The 21,108-nt window shown below is 38.7% G+C and overlaps 1 protein-coding gene across 1 annotated transcript in view; it reads right to left on the reverse strand.

Annotated features, from left to right (window-relative positions):
* The window catches only part of brsk2a (BR serine/threonine kinase 2a), a 557,365-nt gene that overhangs the window by 42,449 nt on the left and 493,808 nt on the right, over nucleotides 1-21,108 (reverse strand). Inside the window, exon 13 of the mRNA XM_064930639.1 lies at nucleotides 6,043-6,103. Coding sequence (XP_064786711.1) covers nucleotides 6,043-6,103 — 61 coding nt within the window. The remainder of the gene's footprint in view (nucleotides 1-6,042; nucleotides 6,104-21,108) is intronic.

A 21,108-nucleotide genomic window follows, 5' to 3' on the forward strand; every position in this document is an offset into this window, starting at 1 on the left:
TTAATAATAAAAGTTTTGTAAATGAGATGAATCAAAAGAGCAAAACAATTATAAATCAGAGAGAACAAAATAAATACAAGTAAATAAGATATATAGAATGGGATAAAATAGATAGTACCCTTAGCACCCTAAGTAAAAGCTAAAAAGGTGTCTTTAAGTAATTACATTACATTTATTTTGTGACAATGTGTATTTAATTCATATTCTGTTCATATACAGCATTTTCTATGAATTACTTCACACATTGTACCTGTGGGCTGCCACTCAGAAGAAGAAGAAGAATTATTTACTTTACTTGACGCCAAGTGTCATAACACTTTATGACACTGTCATAACCATGTCAACATGTGTCATAAGAGCTGACATAACTTGTCATAACCTGTCATAATATGGTCATAATACTATCATGACACAAATATTTAGATATGTTGGGACATATATTGCATTATTTTATGGCTGGTTATGACACCTACATAAAAGTGTCAAATGCCACAAAACCTACCATGGTAGTTATTTTTTGGCTGTTATGACACCTACATAAAACCCACAAATCCTTCCACACATGGCAAAACATTCCATTACACCATAGCCTTCTTGTCAACAGTATGTTTATGACATATAACACTTTCTGAAATTGACCATGCTAAATTATCATTGCAATTACGCACACATTGATGTCAGACATGCACTTCCCCAATGCTGTCATAAATTGAACTTTCTTAGTCCAATTAAAATGGCACAGGATGGTCATAATGCTTCTTGACAGTGTCATAAAGTGCATTTTCTTAGTCCAAGTGACACAAGATGGTCATAATGCTTCATGACAGTGTCATAAAGTGTATTTTCTGCAAGTTATTTAAATTATGATTTTTTTAAATCATGACAAAAAAAATCCAACAACAACAAAGGACTTTTAAGAAAGAAACAAAAATAAACCTTCATTTAAAAAAATAAATTTGAATGAATGTAGGTGTCATAATCAGCCATATAATTACGCAATATATGTCACAACAGGTGACAGGTCAGCTGTTATGAAATATTAGGACATGGTCATGACCATGTCATAAATTGTTATGATGCTGGTGTCATGTAAATTATTACCAACATTTTTTTACAAAAAGGTACATAACTACAAAGTATTTGATCATTAGGAACATATTATAATGTTCCAGTAATAATAAATTCAATAAACAGTCTATATAAAAAAAAGAAGAAGTGGGCCTCCCCCCAACCTCCCATCCTATCCCATTCCCCCAACCCCACCCAGCCAACATGTCTTGACAAACCGGTGCACCTGGCACTACTACCATACCCCGTTGAAAGGCACTCAAATATTTTGCCTTTACCATTCACCTTCTGAAGGGCACACATACACAATCCGTGTCTCAATTGTTGAAAGGCTTAAAATTCCTTCTTTAACCTGTCTCCTCCCCTTCATCGACACTGATTGAAGTGGATTTAACAAGTGACATCAATAACGGATCATAGCTTTCCCCTGGATTCACCTAGTCAGTCTATGTCATAGAAAGGGCAGGTGTCCTTAATGTTTTATATACTCTATATATACAATTTTTGTTGTTGTTTTGGCTCTGTACTCCAGCACTGTGGATTTGAAATTATACAATGATTGTGAAGTTACAGTGCATACTGTCAGCTTTAATTTAAGGGTATTTTCATAGATATTAGGTAAACAGTTTAGAAATCACAACACTTTTTGTACACATTTTAGGGGACCAACAGTATTCAGACAAATGCACTTATATGTGTATTAAAGTAGTCAAAAGTTTAATATTTGGTACAATATTACTAGCACGCAATGATTATGTCATGCTTGCGAATTTACAAACTTGTTGAATGCATTTGCTGTTTGTTTTAGGTGTCTTTCAGATTACGTTGTGCCAAATAGAAATGAATGGTAAATAATATATTGTGTCATTTTAGAGTCACTTTTATTGTAAATAAGAACATAATATGTCGCTCAACACTTCTACATTAATGTGGATGTTACCATGATTATGGATAATCCTGAATGAATTGTGAACAATGATGAGTGAGAAAGTTACAGACACACAAATATCATACCCCAAGACATTTGTTAATTTTGTCATGGGTCGCCTACCTTGCCACATACATTTTGAAATGAATATAATAATCCCAATCACCGGAAGGGAGAACCATGGGAAGCATTGACCTACAGAAATTCAGCCATGGCAATATATACATGTCGACAATAGATATTCTGATGGTAAAAATATGTTATTCCATCTACTGGAGTCAGATTTAATTGATTTGAGCGTTCTGTTAATGTTTCTGGCAATGGTTTTATCTAAGGAAGGAAATATATCTACTAATATATCTAAAAAGACAAAACAGAAAATAATTCTGATAAAAATGCAGTTCCTCACAATATAATGACAGCTCTTATTAATAAATATTATTTAACCAGGCAAGTCAGTTAAGAACAAATTCTTATTTTCAATGACAGCCTGGGAACAGTGGATTAACTGCCTGTTCAGGGGCAGAACGACAGTTTTGTACCTTGTCAGCTCGGGGGTTTGAACTCTCAACCTTCCAGTTACGAGTCCAACGCTCTAACCACTAGGCTATACTGTTGACACATAGGCAAAGGTGCAATGGAATGTTTTGCCGAGTGTGGTAGGTTTTGTGGGTTTATGTAGGTGTCATAACTAGCCATAAAATAACACAATATATGTCACAACAGATCTAAATACATACGCCATGACAGTGTTATGGCCATATTATAACAGGTTATGACACGTTATGTCAGCTGTTATGACATATAATGGCATGGTTATGACTATGTCATAAAGTGTTATGATGCTGGGTGTCAAGTAAAGTGTTACCGAAATCGAGCGGTGATAGAAACACCTGTTAAGTGGAGATGGGAGTCTTGAGAGGCAGAAGGGTTGATTTGGTTACATAAATTGTATATCTTGAGATGAAGCTCTCTGCTGTGGAGCTTTGCAACTCTTTCAGGGTTATCTTTGGTTGCTTCTCTGATTAATGCCCTTCTTGCCTGGTCCGTGAGTCTTGGCAAGTTTGCTGTCGTGCCATATTCTTTCAATTTTTTAATAATGGATTAAATGGTGCTCCGTGGGAAGTTCAAAGTTTAGGATAATTTTTATAACCCAACCCCAATCTAACTAATTATGTGACTTCTGACGGTAATTTGTTGCACCAGATCTTATTTAGGGGCTTCATAGCAAAGGGGTGAATACATATGCACGCACAACTTTTCCGCTTTTTATTTTGTATACGTTTTTGAAACAAGTTAATTTTTAAATTTCACTTCACCAATTTGGACTATTTTGTTTATGTCATGACATGAAATCCAAATAAAAATCAATTTAAATTACAGGTTGTAATGCAACAAAATAGGAAAAACGCCAAGGGGGATGAACACTTTTGCAAGGCACTGTAGGTGAGAGGGAACTAGTACAGGAAGTGAGTGGCGTAGGGTTGCAATGGCAGCTGGAAACTTTACCAGTAAACTACCAGGTTACAAAAATTTATCAGATGACATCACGTGGATTTTTTGGGGACTTCAGATTATCACAGGTGTCTGCAATTATCTCTGAACCTCTGTGTGGCTTTCTTACATATAACAACACATAAATAATATTTAAATAATATATAAATAATACATATTTATTATTATATATTTATGATATATTTATTTTATAATTATGATATATTTATTATGTATTATATATAAATAATATATTAAATAATAAAATAGAATGATGAAGTTATAAAACATTATCCTAAATAAAATGAAGATATTTTATGAATACCATTGGTGTTTAATGAGGAGTTCAGCATTAAAACCTGTTAGGGCTAGGGGGCAGCAATTTCACTTTGGATGAATTGCGTGCCCATAGTGAACTGCATCCTAGTCTGTCCTAGATGCTAATATATGCATATTACTATTACTATTGGATAGAAAACACTCTGAAGTTTCATAAACTGTTTGAATTATGTCTGTGAGTATAACAGAACAGTAAGTGGGGAAAAAACAGTAACTGTGAGTATAACAGTTAGTGGAAATTTTGGGGCTGGTCGAATTTTAGGTCATCGCCTATTCACATCCAAACAAGATATGGATATGTTCGCACTTCCTTTGCCTTCCACTAGATGTCAACAGTCAGTAGAACATGGAATTAAGCCTCTAGTGTGTTGTATGACCGGATGGGAGGGGACCAGTGAGGGGTCGAATAAACTGGTTAAAGTAAACTGGTAAAGTCACTGGTCTGTCAGAATGCCAGTTCTTGGTTGCGCACATTTCTGTTGATATCGCCTGCGTTCCATGACTCTGCAGACAAAAACGAATGCTCCGGTTGGAACGTTATTGAATATATATGAAAATAACATCCTGAAGATTGATTCTCTACTTAGTTTAACCAGTTTATTCGACCTGGAATATAACTTTTTGAAGTTTTCGTCCAAGCTGGACCAGCTCCAGCTTTTGGACATGTGAACTAACCGTGCTAGCAAAAGCAGCTAATTGGACACTAGTAATGGACATTATGGAACAAAACAAACGATTTATTGTGGAACTAGGACTCCTTGCACTGCATTCTGATGAAAGATCATCAAAGGTAAGGGAATATTTATGATGTAATTTCATATTTCTGTTGACTCCAGCATGGCGGAGAAATATTGTTACGTCTTAGCGCCGTTTTAGATTATTGCATGATATGCTTTTTTCGTAACGTTTAAAAAGAATCTGACACAGCGGCTGCATTAAGAACCAGTGTATCTTTAATTATATGTAAAACATGTATCTTTCGTCAATGTTTATGATGAGTACTTCTGTTATCTGGCGTAGCTCTCTGTAATTACTCCAGGTATTTTGGAGGCATTTCAGAACATGGCATCAATGTAAACCAAGTTTTGTGGATATAAATATGCATATTATCGAACAAAACATAAATGTATTGTGTAACATGATGTCATATGAGTGTCATCGGATGAAGATTATCAAAGGTTAGTGATTAATTTAATCTCTAATTCTGCTTTTGTGACTATCTTTGGCTGGGAAAATGGCTGTGTGTTTTTTTGGATTTGGTGGTGATCTGACGTAAATATATGTTGTGTTTACGCTGTAAAACATTTTAAAAATCGGACACGATGGGTAGATAAACAAGATGTTTATCTTTCATTTGCTGTATTGTGAATATGTGAAAGTGAAATATTTCCCCAAAATATTTTTGAATATCCCACGCTGCCTTTTCAGTGGAATGTTGGGAGGGGGGGGGCGCTAGCGGAACCCCTAGCCATAAGAAAATGTATTAAATATCCCCAATAAAGATAATGTACACACTTTTTTTAATTTTACGATGTCAATTATGTCTTTATTGTAAATGTTTTGCTGCCAAATTTGTGGCAGTTGTGAAACAAGTCAACAGTTGGAAGAGTTGCAGAGTTAATTGAAAAATAATGCTAGTTTTTATTTTTTATTTGATTAATTATGCAGTTTTTTCTAGAACCGTATGGGGTATCCACTAGACATTCATGGACAATTTATACACATATATATCTATATATATATTTATTTATTCTATATAGGAATAGATTTAAAGTTATTTGTGTAAATTACCAAAGTTACCATAAATTGCCATAAGATCTCGAGAATGTTGGTAAATCGAACCCCTGCCACCTGAGACATAATGTGGTTCAGGGGCTGCAGCACTACCACTAGACCAGCCTCTGGCACATGCATTAATAGGGGCACTATCATTTTTCTTCTATGTTGTATGACTAATGCCTAAGTAATTCCAGTGTAGATCCTATATTTGTTTCCGGCCAAGCTCCTATCCTCAGTATCCTGGTCAGGAGCATCTAGCTACGCTGACTATGTTTGTCTCATGTGATGACATAAAAACAAATACCAATCAAGGCATAGACAGGCAGCAGGTTTAAGGGTGGCCTGTGTGATGCCTGAGGGAAAACACAGGGGTTCTGATAAAGAGGGCAAGACAGGCGGTGGGTGGGGGGGGGGGATTGGGGAGAGGTACTTACCCGTGGGCTGCTGAGAGGGCTAGTGGAGAGACCGGAAGATGCTCCACTTATGGACCTTGACCTGTGGAAGACACACATGCACGAACATGCAGACACACACACATCAAATTCTCAGTGTTAAGAGAGAAAGAAACATGGAAAATGACAGCGTTTGAGGTGAGAGGGTAAGGAGTTGGTAAAAGCATTACATGAGACTAACCACTACAGCTTGGATGCTTACAAAGCTCTCTAGAAGCATTGAGCTATTCAAACAGGTTCACACCAGGACATTCATAGAATGTTACATTGAATGTGAACTTCACTCAAATGTAACATTCAACTTTTGACTTAAATTAGACATTTGCAGAAAAACATTCCCCACATATCTTGAGTTTTATTATTAGTGTGCTTTCCAAAAACAAAAACACCCTGGAAATCTGACATTTATCTCAAATGTATCCCCTATGTATTTGGTGTTTGACCAATCAAACAAATCAAAGCTGTTTTTAACATATTTTCTCTCTGTGGCAGTGAAAAGGTTCCTGGGGCACATATGAAGTAAAGCTCATCTATTCATTTGGTTTCTATTTGTCTTGTTTTTGTTATTTCAAAAATTCCAGCAGATGACATCAATAACCTGTGCTCCAAAATGAACAATCACAGGACAATCTGTCTCCATCACACACAACTATATCAACTCCCAGACAGCACAGCTGTTCATGTTCTGCCAGAAGAATGTCTGTCTCCTTTATTTGGCTCGCCCTCTTTTTCGCTCTTTTGATTTGATATCTCACTCATTTGTTTTTCTCCCACTATCTATCTCACTCTATTCCTTTCCGCCCTCTCCTTTTTCTAATTTTCCTCACCTTCCCTCCTTTTCAGACTCATCAGTTAGTTTAGACAAAAATCTACACAGAACTGGTAGGATCAAGGGTTGTGGAGGGGAGAAGACATTTCCAATGGAACCTTTTGACATTTGAGGACTGGAGCTGAACCAAAGAAATGGAGGAAAGGGAGACTGCTGGGTCCTCAGATCCTCAAAAGGTTCTACAGATGCACAATCAAGAACATCCTGACTGGTTGCATCACTGCCTGGTATGGCAAATGCTCAGCCTCTGACCGCAAGGCACTACAGAGGGTAATGCGTACGGCCCAGTACATCACAGGGGCCAAACTTCTTGCCATCCAGGACCTCTATACCAGGCGGTGTCAGAGTAAGGCTATAAAAATTGTCAAAGACTCCAGCCACCCTAGTCATAGACTGTTCTCTCTGCTACAGCACGACAAGCGGTACCAGAGCACCAAATTAAGATCCAACAGCTTCTACCCCCCAAGTCATAAGAGTCCTGAACATCTAACCAAATGGCTACCCAGATTATTTGCATTGCCCCCCACCTTCTTTTTACACTGATTGCAACTCTCTGTTATTATCTATGCATAAGTCACTTTAATAACTCTACCTACATGTATATATTACCTCAATTACCTCGACTAACCGGTGCCACGCACATTGACTCTGTACCGGTACCCCCTGTACATAGCCTCGCTATTGTTAAAATTTGTGTGTGTCTGAGTGTATTTCTGTGTATGGGTGGGTGGGGATGACACCTTGTCAGTGAAGATGCCCTTTTCTGCATTATTCAAACAGCTGACCCTGACAGTTCCAATCATCTACATATTAATACAAAACAGTTTACTGAAATATTAGCTTTTGTCCAATAATATCCAATAAAGACAGGACATTGTAAATCTAATTTGACCTATGCACCAACAAGGCTTTTCAGCATCAGCAGCTTGACTACTGATAGAGACCTGTAGCTTTATTGATCTACTGTACCTCAACAACAGATGTACTCACATTGGATGGGTTGATTAGGATTCAAACCTTTCAAACAGCCTAATGCATACTCTTAGAGTACGTTTACCCAATTAATGTACTTTAATGTAAATGTGCTTTTCATGTAAGAAATCATCCCATTCCACAAATGTATTTAAAACGTTATTGAGAGGTTATCCCGGACACAGATTAAGCCCAAAATTACTTCTGGTCGTAGACTAGGTGTAATGTGTGTCGGGGGAAACCTCTCCTTACCACTTTTTTACCAGCTTTTTAAGATGGGAAATGGACGAGGTGCACTATCATTCAAAAGTTTACGGACACTTAGAAATGTCCATGTTTTTTTGTTTTTTTTTGTCCTTTAAAATAACATAAAATTGATCAGAAATACAGTGTAGACATTGTTAACGTTGTAAATGACTATCGTAGCTGGAAATGGCTGCTTTTTTAAGGAATATCTACAAAGGCCCATTATCAGCAACCATCCCTCTTGTGTTCCAATGGCACGTTGTGTTCGCTAATCCAAGTTTACCATTTTAAAAGGCTAATTCATTAGAAAACCCTTTTGCAATTATGTTAGAACAGCTGAAACTGTTGTCCCGATTTAAAGAAGCAAATAAACTGGCCTTCTTTAGACTAGTTGAGTATCTGAAGCATCAGCATTTGTGCGTTTGATTACAGGCTCAAATTGGCCAGCAACAAAGGAACTTTCTTTTGAAACTCGTCAGTCTATTCTTGTTCTGAGAAATTAAGGCTATTCCATGCGAGAAATTGCCAAGAAACTGAAGATCTCGTACAACACTGTGTACTACTCCCTTCACAGAACAGCTCAAACTGTCTCTAACCAGAATAGAAAGAGGAGTGGGAGGCCCCGGTGCACAACTGAGCAAGAGTACAAGTACATTAGAGTGTCACAAGTCCGCAAATGACACCTTCATTAAATAGTACCCGCAAAACATGAGTCTCAAAGTCAACAGTGAAGAGGCGACTCTGGGATGCTGGCCTTCTCGGCAGAGTTCCTCTGTCCAGTGTCTGTGTTCTTTTGCACATCTTAATCTTTTCCTTGTATTGGCCAGCTTGAAATATGGCATTTTTTTCCAACTCTGCCTTGAGGGCCAGCATCCTGGAGTCGCCTCTTCACTCTAGTCTAAAGAAGGCCAGTTGTATTGCTTCTTTAATCAACATAATTGCAAAAGAGTTGTCTAATGATCAATTAGTCTTATAAAATGATAAACTTCGATTAGCTAACACAATGTGCCATTGGAACACAGGAGTGATGGTTGACGATAATGGGCCTCTGTACGCCTATGTAGATATTCCATAACAATCTGCCGTTTACAGCTACAATAGTCATTTACAACATTAACAATGTCTACACTGTATTTCTGATCAATTTGATGTTATTTTAATGGACAAAAAAATGTGCTTTTCTTTCAAAAACAAGGACAATTCTAAGTGACCTCAAACTTTTGAACAGTAGTGTAGTTGACAGCTTTTCAACATATTTCAAAGCTATACATGGTTTATGTTCCTGTTATAAACAATGGAGTAATGCAACCTTATATTTTGTGTTATGATAGGGTAAGACATTTACACTATGCCCAAAACATTTATAAAGTATAATATTCAAAGGGTCAATCTGTAATTGCTTCATACATTTTTTTACTTTTCAATTATTTACACACACCCATTGATTCTTGAAGTTATAACTATGATAAATGCCTCATGAGCTTAGTCCAATTGTCATACCCAATCAGAACCCAAAATATTTACTTGATCAACTCAATTGTTTGTAAACAATGTAATTTTTTAAGAAGAAAATAGTTAGCCTCTGAACATGGTCCACATTTTTATTTTGTTTCCTGAGTGCTTATGAATTTGAGAGTGGTAACATTTCTCCACACCCAATTCTTCAGATTTTTACCAAAACAGTGGTGGGTGTGGCTTTGTTGTTTGAACTGCAGATTGCCCCTTTAAGAACCAATTTGTATATATTAAGATTAGGATCATTGCACAGATTCCCTAACGGCAGATATGCATCTTAGATGAAAAAAAAAACAAGTTTACATTAACAAGTACATGAATTGGGTAAACATACTCTAAGAGTATGCATTAGGCTGTTTGAGAGGTTTGAATCCTAATCAACTCATCCAATGTGAGTACATCTGTTGTTGAGGTACAATAGATCAATAAAGCTACAGTACTCTAGTAGTAGTCAAGCTGCTGATGCTAAAATGCCTTGTTAGTGCGTAGCTCAAATTAGCTTAGAATTTCCTGTCTTTTTTGGCTTCAGACAAACGCTCATTTTTCACTTAAAACATAGTTTTCTGTTAATTTCCATGTTTTTTTCCCTGGAAGGTCTGATGATAGCACATAACCTGCCACCACAAGTATTACTGTGCACTAGAACAATTTGAAATGGAATGATACAACAAGGTTGTCAATGGCAGCCTAAAGTGGTTGGTTTTCAAAATAGTACACCTCATAGTCATTAATAGGGCTCTTTTTTTCTTTTCTTAGTAGTACATAATTAGGTTTAGTTTTTGTTAATGTTTTTTATTTTTATTAATTCAGTCTGTAAGCTGTGATAGACTACACACTCCAGTACATTAGGTGTTGGCATGCACCTCTAACGTTTCTTTACGGACCACCATGATATCTTAGAAGAAGAAGACCAGGAGCAGTTTTTCATAATATGCGAATGATAACATTGTAGTATGGATGACGCCTGACCTCGAATGGGAAGCTAACTAAAGTTGGCTAGCTTTTATAAAAGACTGACTAGATCTAGCTTGCTTCATAGTATACCACTCTGGTGACACACATTGAGTCACACACTGTGACACACACAACAACCCCCATTCCCTTGTAATCTCTCTCCATTAGTCTAATGTCTGAGATGCCAGTGAGATGTTCAACTACGAGACGTAAAGGAGTCAACTCCACCTATGGTTGCCTCTCCATGTACACGTGAGTATCCTCCACTCGGCTCTTCAATGTCTCCTCAATGTCTTATGCAGTATTTTCCTCGACAAGTACACCATTACCAACCAGAATACCTGTATTTATACTGGTTACTTACTGATAATACCATGTCAATTTTCTCTCTTTCCCATCTACAGTGCATGCGGAAAGTATTCTGACCACTTCACCTTTCCCTCATCAATCTGCACACAATAGCCCATAATGACAAAGCAATAACAGTTTAAAAAAAAAAGTTTGCTAATTTATTATAAAAAAATGAAATATAACATTTGCACAAGTATTCAGACCCTTTGCTCAGTACTTTGTTGAAGCTCCTTCGGCAGCGATTACAGCCTTGAGTCTTCTTGGGTATGATGATACTAGCTTGGCACACCTGTATTTGGGGAGTTTCTCCCATTCTTCTCTGCACATCCTCTCAAGCTCTGTCAGGTTGGCTGGGGAGTGTCGCTGCAAAGCTATTTTCATGTCTCTCCGGGCTCTGGCTGGGCCACTTCAGAGACTTGTCCCGAAGCCTCTCCTGTGTTATTTTTGGCTGTGTTCTTTGGGTCGTTGTTGTGTTGGATGGTGAGCATTCGCCCCATTCTGAGGTCCTGAGCTCTCTGAACCAGGTTGTCATCAAGGATCTCTCTGTACTTTGCTCTGTTCTTCTTTCCCTCGATCCTGACTAGTCTCCTAGTCCCTGATGCTGCCATCACCATGATTCACTGTAGGGATGGTTCCAGGTTTCTTCCAGACGTGACTCTTGGCTTTCAGGCCAAAGAGTTCAATCTTGGTTTCATCAGACCAGAGAATCTTATTTCTTGTGGTCTGAGTCCTTTGGACGCCTTTTGGTAAAATCCAAGCGGGATGTCATGTGCCTTTTATTGAGCAGTGGCTTCTGTCTGGCCACTCTACCATAAGGCCTGAATGGTGGAGTGCTGCAGAGATGGGAGAACCTTTCAAAAGGAGAACCATCTCCACAGAGGAACTTTGGAGCTCTGTCAGAATAACCATTGGGTTCTTGGTCACCTTCCTGACCAAGGCCCTTCTCCTCGATTGCTCAGTTTGGCCGGCAGCCAGCTCTAGGAAGTCTTGGGGATTCCAAACTTCTTCTATTTAAGAATGTCAGATGCCACTGTGTTCTTGGGGACCTTCAATAGAGCAGAAATGATTTGGTACCCTTCCTCAGATCTGTGCCTTGACACAATCCTGTTTCAGAGCTCTATGGACAATTCCTTTGACCTCATGGCTTTGCTTTTCCTCTGACATGCAATGTCAACTGTGGGACCTTATATAGACGGGTGTGAGCTTTTCCAAATCATGTCAAATAAATTGAATTTACCACAGGTGGACTCCAATCAAGTTGTAAAAACATCTCAAGGATTATCATTGGAAACAGGATTCACCTGTCTGTGCTCAAATTTCATATTCATAGTAAAGTGTCTGAATACGTATGTAAATAAGTTATGTTCTTTATTTGTTATACATTTTCGAACATTTAAACAAAAAAAAACAGTTTTCACTTTGTCATTATGGGGTAATGTGTGTAGATTGATGAGGAAAATGTTTTATTTAATACACTTTAGAATAAGGCTGTAACGTAACAAAATGTAGAAAAGGTCAAGGGGCCTGAGTACTTTCTGAGTGTACTGTATAAAAATTATCATAAAATAACCAACAAACATTAACTCTTGAACCATTCAAGCTAGACAGACCAAACCAACTTTTTCATGTTCAGGCTATTCTAACTTCAAATTCATTCCTTTGTTCCTCAAAACAAAAAATGTCGCTCAAACAGAAGCAGAAACTAAAAAAGAGACCCTGATTAACAACAAAAACGAAACAAGTGAGGTTTTAGGAGGGGTTCTGAAAGACGCTTTGGGGTTTTCCAAAGAAAGTTCACTATGAACAAAACCCGAACCAAACTTAAAGACAGAAAGCAAACTACGAATGTGGAGCAAAACAAAATCGGATAAAGGATTGTTTGTCTAGAAAGAAAAATATGGAGAGATAAAAAAAAGCTGCTAACCCTCCGCATCTATCTAGACAACTGGAGCACTGGTATAGTGGGGAGATGTGTTTGGTCATTGTCCTTCTACAGATGCACAATCGAGAGCATCCTGTCGGGCTGTATCACCGCCTGGTACGGCAACTGCTCCGCCCACAATCGTAAGGCTCTCTAGAGGGTAGTGAGGTCTGCACAACGCATCACCGGGGGCAAACTACCTGCACTCCAGGACACCTACACCACCCGATGTCACAGGAAGGCCATAAAGATCATCAAGGACAACAACCACCCGAGCCATTGCCTGTTCACCCCGCTATCATCCAGAAGGCGAGGTCAGTACAGGTGCATCAAAGCAGGGACCGAGAGACTGAAAAACAGCTTCTATCTCAAGGCCATCACTGTTAACCTGTTAAATCTATGGGGGCGCTATTTCATTTTTGGATAAAAAGACGTGCCCGTTTTAAGCGCAATATTTTGTCACAAAAAGATGCTCGACTAATTGATAGCTTTGGAAAGAAAACACTCTGACGTTTCCAGAACTGCAAAGATATTGTCTGTGAGTGCCCCAGAACAGAAGCTACAGGCAAAACCAAGATGAAACTGCAACCAGGAAATGAGCAGGATTTTTGAGGCTCTCTTATTCATTGTCTCCTTATATGGCTGTGAATGCGACAGGAATGAGCCTGCCCTATCTATCGTTTCCCCAAGGTGTCTGCAGCATTGTGACGTATTTGTAGGCATATCATTGGAAGATTGACCATAAGAGACTACATTTGCCAGGTGTCCGCCCGGTGTCCTCCGTCGAAATTGGTGCGTCATCTTCAACTGCACGTCTTTTTCCAAGCGATTCACCGGGGAAAGGAGACTACCACGAACAATATATCAATGAAGAGATATGTGAAAAACACATTGAGGATTGATTCTAAAACAGCGTTTGCCGTGTTTCAGTCGATATTATGGAGTTAATTTGGAAAACAGTTCTCCATTTTGATGACTGAATTTTCATTTTTTTTTGGTACCCAAACGTGATGTACAAAACTCCTACACATAGAATCTTTCAGGAAAAAACTGAACATTTGCTATGTAACTGAGAGTCTCCTCATTGAAAACATCCGAAGTTCTTCAAAGGTAAATGATTTTGTTTGAATCCTTTTCTGGTTTTTGTGCAAATGTTGCCCGCTAAATGCTACGCTAAATGCTACGCTAGCTATCACAAATGCTTGTTTTGCTATAGTTCAAAAGCATATTTTGAAAAACTGAGATGACAGTGTTGTTAAGAAAAGGCTAAGCTTGAGAGCTAGCACATTCATTTAATTTCATTTGCGATTTTCATAAATAGTTAACGTTACGTTATGCTAATGAGCTTGAGGCTATAACTGGATACAGGTTTTTTTCATAGCCAAACGTGAACAAAACGGAGCGATTTGTCCTACACAAATAATATTTTTTTGAAAAACTGAACATTTGCTATCTAACTGAGAGTCTCCTCATTGAAAACATCTGAAGTTCTTCAAAGGTAAATGATTTTATTTGAATGATTTTCTTGTTTTTGTGAAAATGTTGCTGGCTGAATTCTAGGCTTATAGCTATGCTAGCTATCAACACTCTTACACAAATGCTTGTTTAGCTATGGTTGAAAAGCACATTTTGAAAATCTGAGATGACAGTGTTGTTAACAGATGTCTAAGCTTGAGAGCAAATATATTTATTTCATTTTATTTGCGATTTTCATGAATAGTTAACGTTGCGTTATGCTAATGAGCTTGAGGCTATAAATAGAATCCCGGATCCGGGATTGCTTGACGCAAGAAGTTAAACAGCCTCCACTAACATTGAGTGGCTGCTGCCAACACACTGACTCAACCCCAGCCACTTTAATAATGGGAATTGATGGAAATGTATGTAAAATAATATTACTAGCCACTTTAAACCATGCTACTTAATATAATGTTTACATACCCTACATTACTCATCTCATATGTATATGTATATACTGTACTCTATATCATCTACTGCATCTCTATGTAATACATGTATCACTAGCCACTTTAAACTATGCCACTTTGTTTACATACCCTACATTACTCATCTCATATATATATACTGTACTCGATAACATCTACTGCATCTTGCCTATGTCGTTCTGTACCATCACTCATTCATATATTTTTAGGTACATATTCTTTATCCCTTTACACTTGTGTGTATAAGGTAGTAGTTTTGGAATTGTTAGGTTAGATTACTTGTTGGTTATTACTGCATTGTCGGAACTAGAAGCACAAGCATTTCGCTACACTCGCATTAACATCTGCTAACCATGTGTATGTGACAAATATATTTGATTTGATTTGAAACTAGTATAAATTAGCATAAAATGACTCACAACCAGTAACTCTTGAACTATTCAAGCTAGAGACACCAAACCAACTACCACATGTTCAGGTTATCTTAACTTCCAATTCTTTAATCAACTATAACCATATACAGTGGCTTGTGAAAGCATTCACCCCCTTGGCATGTTTTTTATTTTGTTGCCTTACAACCTGGAATTAAATTAGATTTTTGGGGGGGTTTGTATCGTTTGATTTACACAAGATGCTAAATATTTTTTATTGTGAAATAAAACAGGAAATAAGACTAAAAACAGAACTTGAGCATGCAAGTATTGGGTTATTGGGTATTGGGTTTGCGCTAGTCATAGCGTTTTCCTAAATTTTAGTCTCATCTGACCAGATTTCCATATGTTTGGGGAGTCTCCCAAATGCCTTTTGACGAACACCAAACGTGTTAGCTTATTTTGTTCTGCAATGGCTTTTTTTTCTGGCCACTCTTCCGTAAGGCCGTAATGTGCCGCTTGCTTGGTGGTGCTCCTTGCTTTGTGGTGTTGCAGACTCTGGGCCTTTCAGAACAGGTGTATATATACTGAGATCATGTGACAGATCATGTGACACCTAGATTGCACACAGGTGGACTTTATTTAAAATCTCTTAGAGCTCCCCCCCTACTTTATGCAATTTCTGCCTGAAGACATACCCAAATCTAACAGCCTGTAGCTCGGGCATAGAACCAAGGATATGCATATTCTTGGTACCATTTGAAAGAAAACACTCTGAAGTTTGTGTAAATGTGAATTGAATGTAGGAGAATATTACACAATAGATCTGGTTTAGATAAAACAATGAAAAAAACATGTGTTTTTTATTTTTATTTTTGTATCATCTTTAAAGTGAACAAGATAAAACAACCATTCAGATAGGATGATGGGGACAATTTCAGTGAAAAATATAAGAAGGCAACAGTACTTGTGCAAAGTTTCAGAATGATAACTTCCAAAATGAGTGTGCTACATGACATTAATCATGAAGTCCCCCAGGTGTCCCACACAAGTAGCCCAAATGTACCCAAATGGCCAAATTGGTGAAGGTATAAATTGAGAAAAATAAATGAAAAAAAAAAACAAATGGGAAGAAAAAAAATTATTGATTAAAAAATATATGAAAAAATATATATATATACATTTACAAAATAACATGGGTAACTATTTACACACTTTCAATATTTGGACGACCCTCAGTCCTCTATCAAATCAAATCAATTTATATAGCCCCAGCCTAAAACCCCAAACAGCAAGCAATGCAGGTGTAGAAGCACAGTGGCTAGGAAAATCTCCCGAGAAAGGCAAAAACCTAGGAAGAAACCTAGAGAGGAACCATGCTATGAGGGGTGGCCAGTTCTCTTCTGGCTGTGCCGGGTGAAGATCACAGTGGCTGTAGAGGGTGCAACAGGACAGCACCTCAAGAGTAAAAATGAACAGTTTAGGGTTCCATAGCCGCAGGCAGAACAGTTGAAACTGGAACAGCGGCAAGGCCAGTTGGACTGGGGACAGCAAGGAGTCATCATGCCAGGTAGTCCTGACGCATGGTCCTAGGGCTCAGGTCCTCCGAGGGAGAGAAAGTGAGAATTAGAGAGAGCATACTTAAATTCACACAGGACACCGGATAAGACTCCCATTCGGAGTCAGTGTCACTGTGAAAGAAAATGTTCAGTTAGAATAGTTTCACATATGAGCCCTGTATCAAAAGGTATAAGAAACAGATATATATAGAGAGATCACAGGGAACATAAGGTTGAATACATTATTATGACCTGCTCGATCTACTGTCTCTTTAATATTATGACATTTCAGCTAGATCTACTGTCTCTATTATATTATGACAGACCAGCTAGCTCTAATGTCTTTATTATATTACAACAGACCAGCTGTATCTATACTGTCTCCATTTCACTTTGGCCATTGTTGTGTGGGCCTGCCCTCCCCTCAACAGCCTCAAATAGGCTATTTCATGTGGGTTGGGGTGGGGCGGCAGACACACGCATCTCACATCTCATGACATTACATGTTTATATATTGCTTCTAACATAAAAATAAATCACAAATAATATTTTATATTATGAATTTCAAACAAGGGCATTAGCATGATAAGAACTTACCAGTCCAAAACGATGTCCTCTCCCGTTCAAAACATATTCCTCCACAATCGCTAAATGAATCGTCCTACAACAATCTCTGTCTCACCTTCCCAATCAATTTATTCTAAAATTGTGTGTACATCTGTATATCTAGACTTAGATTTAGCTTTCCCTGACTTAGTCGCCATAATGATTGATATATAAACAGCTGAATCTGCGCGTTTACCAAACAATGCACTGCGTAATATGTGTTTCTCCTTCCGGTATGAAACTTCAATAGGGAATGACTCACTTTACGCTGGAGCTTACTACATGGGTTGGTCTTGCAACACATAAACATACCCTATTGCCGTTTAGCTCAGCTAATTGGCTATCTACCCAGCTAGATTTCAAGACGATCAGTGGTCATTGGGTTAAAAGACAGTCAATCAACGAAACAGCGGGCAAATCATTGGTGCACAATGATGTCATGACTTGTTGTCTTCAAATCGGGTTCTTTCAGTCAATACGTCCTGCGAAATGGCCCATCAGCTTTGATTGTGTTACAAACAAACCTCCCCTCAACAAACCAGTTGATTGCAGTGAAACCAAACATGACTGGAAAAGTCACGTTCTGTGTGGGTTATTTACCTGGAATGTGTTGTCGAAAATGGAATGAGACGGAATTCACGACACAAGCGGTTCATAAAATGTTTTGTGTTAGGCTATAAAAACAGATTTTATCAAACAAAAGATCATTCATTGTGTAACAATGAGCATTGGAATTGCAAACAGATGAAGATCGTCAAAGGTAAACTATTTATTTTAATGCAGTTTGTGAATATGTTACGCCTGTGCTGGTTAATTTTTTTTTTTTATGGGGCTTTATGCTCAGATAATTGCATCGTATTATTTTGCAGTAAATCCCTTTTTAAATCTGACAACGCAGTTGGATTAGCAAGATTCTAGGCTTTCAATACATGTGAGACACTTGTATTTTCATGAATGTTTAATATGACTATTTATGTAGCGATCATACCGTATGTTGTGGAATTTCAGCCCGCTAGCGGGTTCCGTTCAAGGAGTGGTTAACTAATTATGTGACTTCTGAAGGTAATTGGTTTCACCAGATCTTATTTAGGGGCTTCATAGCAAAGGGGGTGAATACATATGCACGCACCACTTTTCTGTTGTTTGTTCTTTTGAATTTTTTGAAACAAGTTTATTTTTTTCACCTCACCAATTTGTACTATTTTGTGTATGTCCATTACATGAAATCCAAATAAAAATCTATTGAAATCACAGGTTGTAATCCAACAAAATAGGAAAAATGCCAAGGGGGATTAATACTTTTGCAAGGCATTGTAAAATTGCACACATTTACATAAAATAACTAACCAACAGTAACTCTTGAACCGTTCAAGCAAACCAACTTTCTCATGTTCAGGCTATCCTAACATAGCCTAAAAGCAGTCCCCTCTGGTATAAACAAGGGTGGAAGTATCATAGCATCTGTGTCTGTTAGACCAGACATTAAATAAAGATAACATTACAGATGGTTTGGGTATTGTAGTAATAAATCAAATCAAAGTTTATTTGTCACGTGCGCCGAATACAACAGTGAAAACTAAATGACTTAAATGTAAATGTAAATGTAAATGCTTACATACAGGCTCTAACCAACAGTGCAAAAAAAGTATTAGGGGAACAATAGGTAAGTAAAGAAATAAAAACAACAGTAAAAAGACAGTGAAAAATAACAGTAGCAAGGCTATAACAGTAGCGAGACTACATACAGGCACCGGTTAGTCAGGCTGATTGAGGTAGTATGTACATGTAGATATGGTTAAAGTGTCTATGCATATATGATAAACAGAGAGTAGCAGCAGCGTAAAAGAGGGGTTGACAGGTGGTGGGACACATTGCAGATTGCCCGGTTAGCCAATGTGCGGGGCCAATTGAGGTAGTATGTACATGAATGTATAGATAAAGTGACTATGCATATATGATAAACAGAGAGTAGCAGCAGCATAAAAGAGGGGTTGGGGGGCACACAATGCAAATAGTCTGGGTAGCCATTTGATTAACTGTTCAGGAGTCTTATGGCTTGGGGGTAAAAACGTACCATTCAGTAGTAGAGAGAACCATTCTATGACTGGGGAGGCTGGGGTCTTTGACAAATTTTAGGGCCTTCCTCTGACACCGCCTGGTGTAGAGGTCCTGGATGGCAGGCAGCTTAGCCCCCGTGATGTATTGGGCCGTACGCACTACCCTCTGTAGTGCCTTGCGGTCGGAGGCCGAGCAATTACCATACCAGGCAGTGATGCAACCAGTCAGGATTCTCTCAATGTTGCAGCTGTAGAACCTTTTGAGGATCTGAGGACCCATGCCAAATCTTTTTAGTTTCCTGAGGGGGAATAGGCTTTATCGTGCCCTCTTCACGACTGTCTTGGTGTGTTTGGACCACTGTAGTTTGTTGGTGATGTGGAAACCAAGGAACTTGAAGCTCTCAACCTACTCCACTACAGCCCCGTTGATGAGAATGGGGGCGTGCTCGGTCCTCCTTTTCCTGTAGTCCACAATCATCTCCTCTGTCTTGGTTATGTTGAGGGATAGGTTGTTATTCTGGCACCACCAGGCCAGGTCTCTGACCTCCTCCCTATAGGCAGTCTCGTCATTGTCGGTGATCAGGCCTACCACTGTTGTGTCGTCTACAAACTTAATGATGGTGTTGGAGTCATGCCTGGCCATGCAGTCGTGGGTGAACAGGGAATACAAGAGAGGACTGAGCATGCATCCCTGGGGGGCTCCAGTGTTGAGGATCAGTGTGGCAGATGTGTTGCTTCCTACCCTCACCACCTGGGGGCAGCCTGTCAGGAAGTCCAGGGTCCAGTTGCAGAGGGAGGTGTTTAGTCCCAGGATCCTTAGCTTAGTGATAAGCTTTGAGGGTACTATGGTGTTGAACACTGACCTGTAGTTAATGAATAGTATTCATAATACTCAGGCTGTCCAGGTGTTACATCCACTTCTGTACAAAAATATTTCCCGTTTGTTTGTGTGTGTGTGTGTGTGTGTTTGTTTTGTTGGGGTAAAAACACATTCTGTAGCCAACCAATCTGTCATTTCCCAAATGGAAACAAAGGGCCCCTGTATGGAGAGTTAGGGCTTATACTGGAGAGAAAATGTGTGTGTGTGTGTGTGGCTGGGGTTTGTACTGATACCTTGTCTGGGAAACTCCTCATGTCCAAACTTTTCCCACACACTCTTTGTGGAGGTGTGTGTGTGTGTGTATGTGACAAATCGCTGCATCTGAGGTCCATCCAACACATCCACAGGGGTGCAGTGGTGCACTGTGGGGGATGGAATGAGTACAAGAGGTTCTGGGAAGGGGGCATGGAGTCTTCAAAAACACAACGGAACCAAAGTAAATGGTCAGTGGTAATAGGACCAAAGGAGGTCTGAGACAAGGGGTCCGAAATATTCAGGGCTGTGTTTGTTTGTCTGTCTGTCGGCCTGTCTGTCAGTCTGTGTAGGTGTGCATGTGTGAGTGAGAGTTCGAGTTGAGGGGACTTGGGACCTCAAGGAAAATGGAAAAAGAGTCTTCTAGCTACCCTTTCTCTTCTCATCTCATTCTCTCCTTATCTAGTTATTTTTCTACATGACTCTGACACGGAGTGAATGCTAATATTCACTATTCACCCCAACAAACCTCCAAATGAACCAAGACATGGGTCATGTTCATTCTGCACCAAATGGAAGAAAACTGACAGAAACACTGAGGGACTTGGTGGATTTGTCCAACCAATAAGAAAAGTATGTTTTCATTCTC

This window comes from Oncorhynchus masou, chromosome 22 (genome assembly GCF_036934945.1).
Source record: "Oncorhynchus masou masou isolate Uvic2021 chromosome 22, UVic_Omas_1.1, whole genome shotgun sequence".
Lineage (NCBI taxonomy): Eukaryota > Metazoa > Chordata > Actinopteri > Salmoniformes > Salmonidae > Oncorhynchus > Oncorhynchus masou.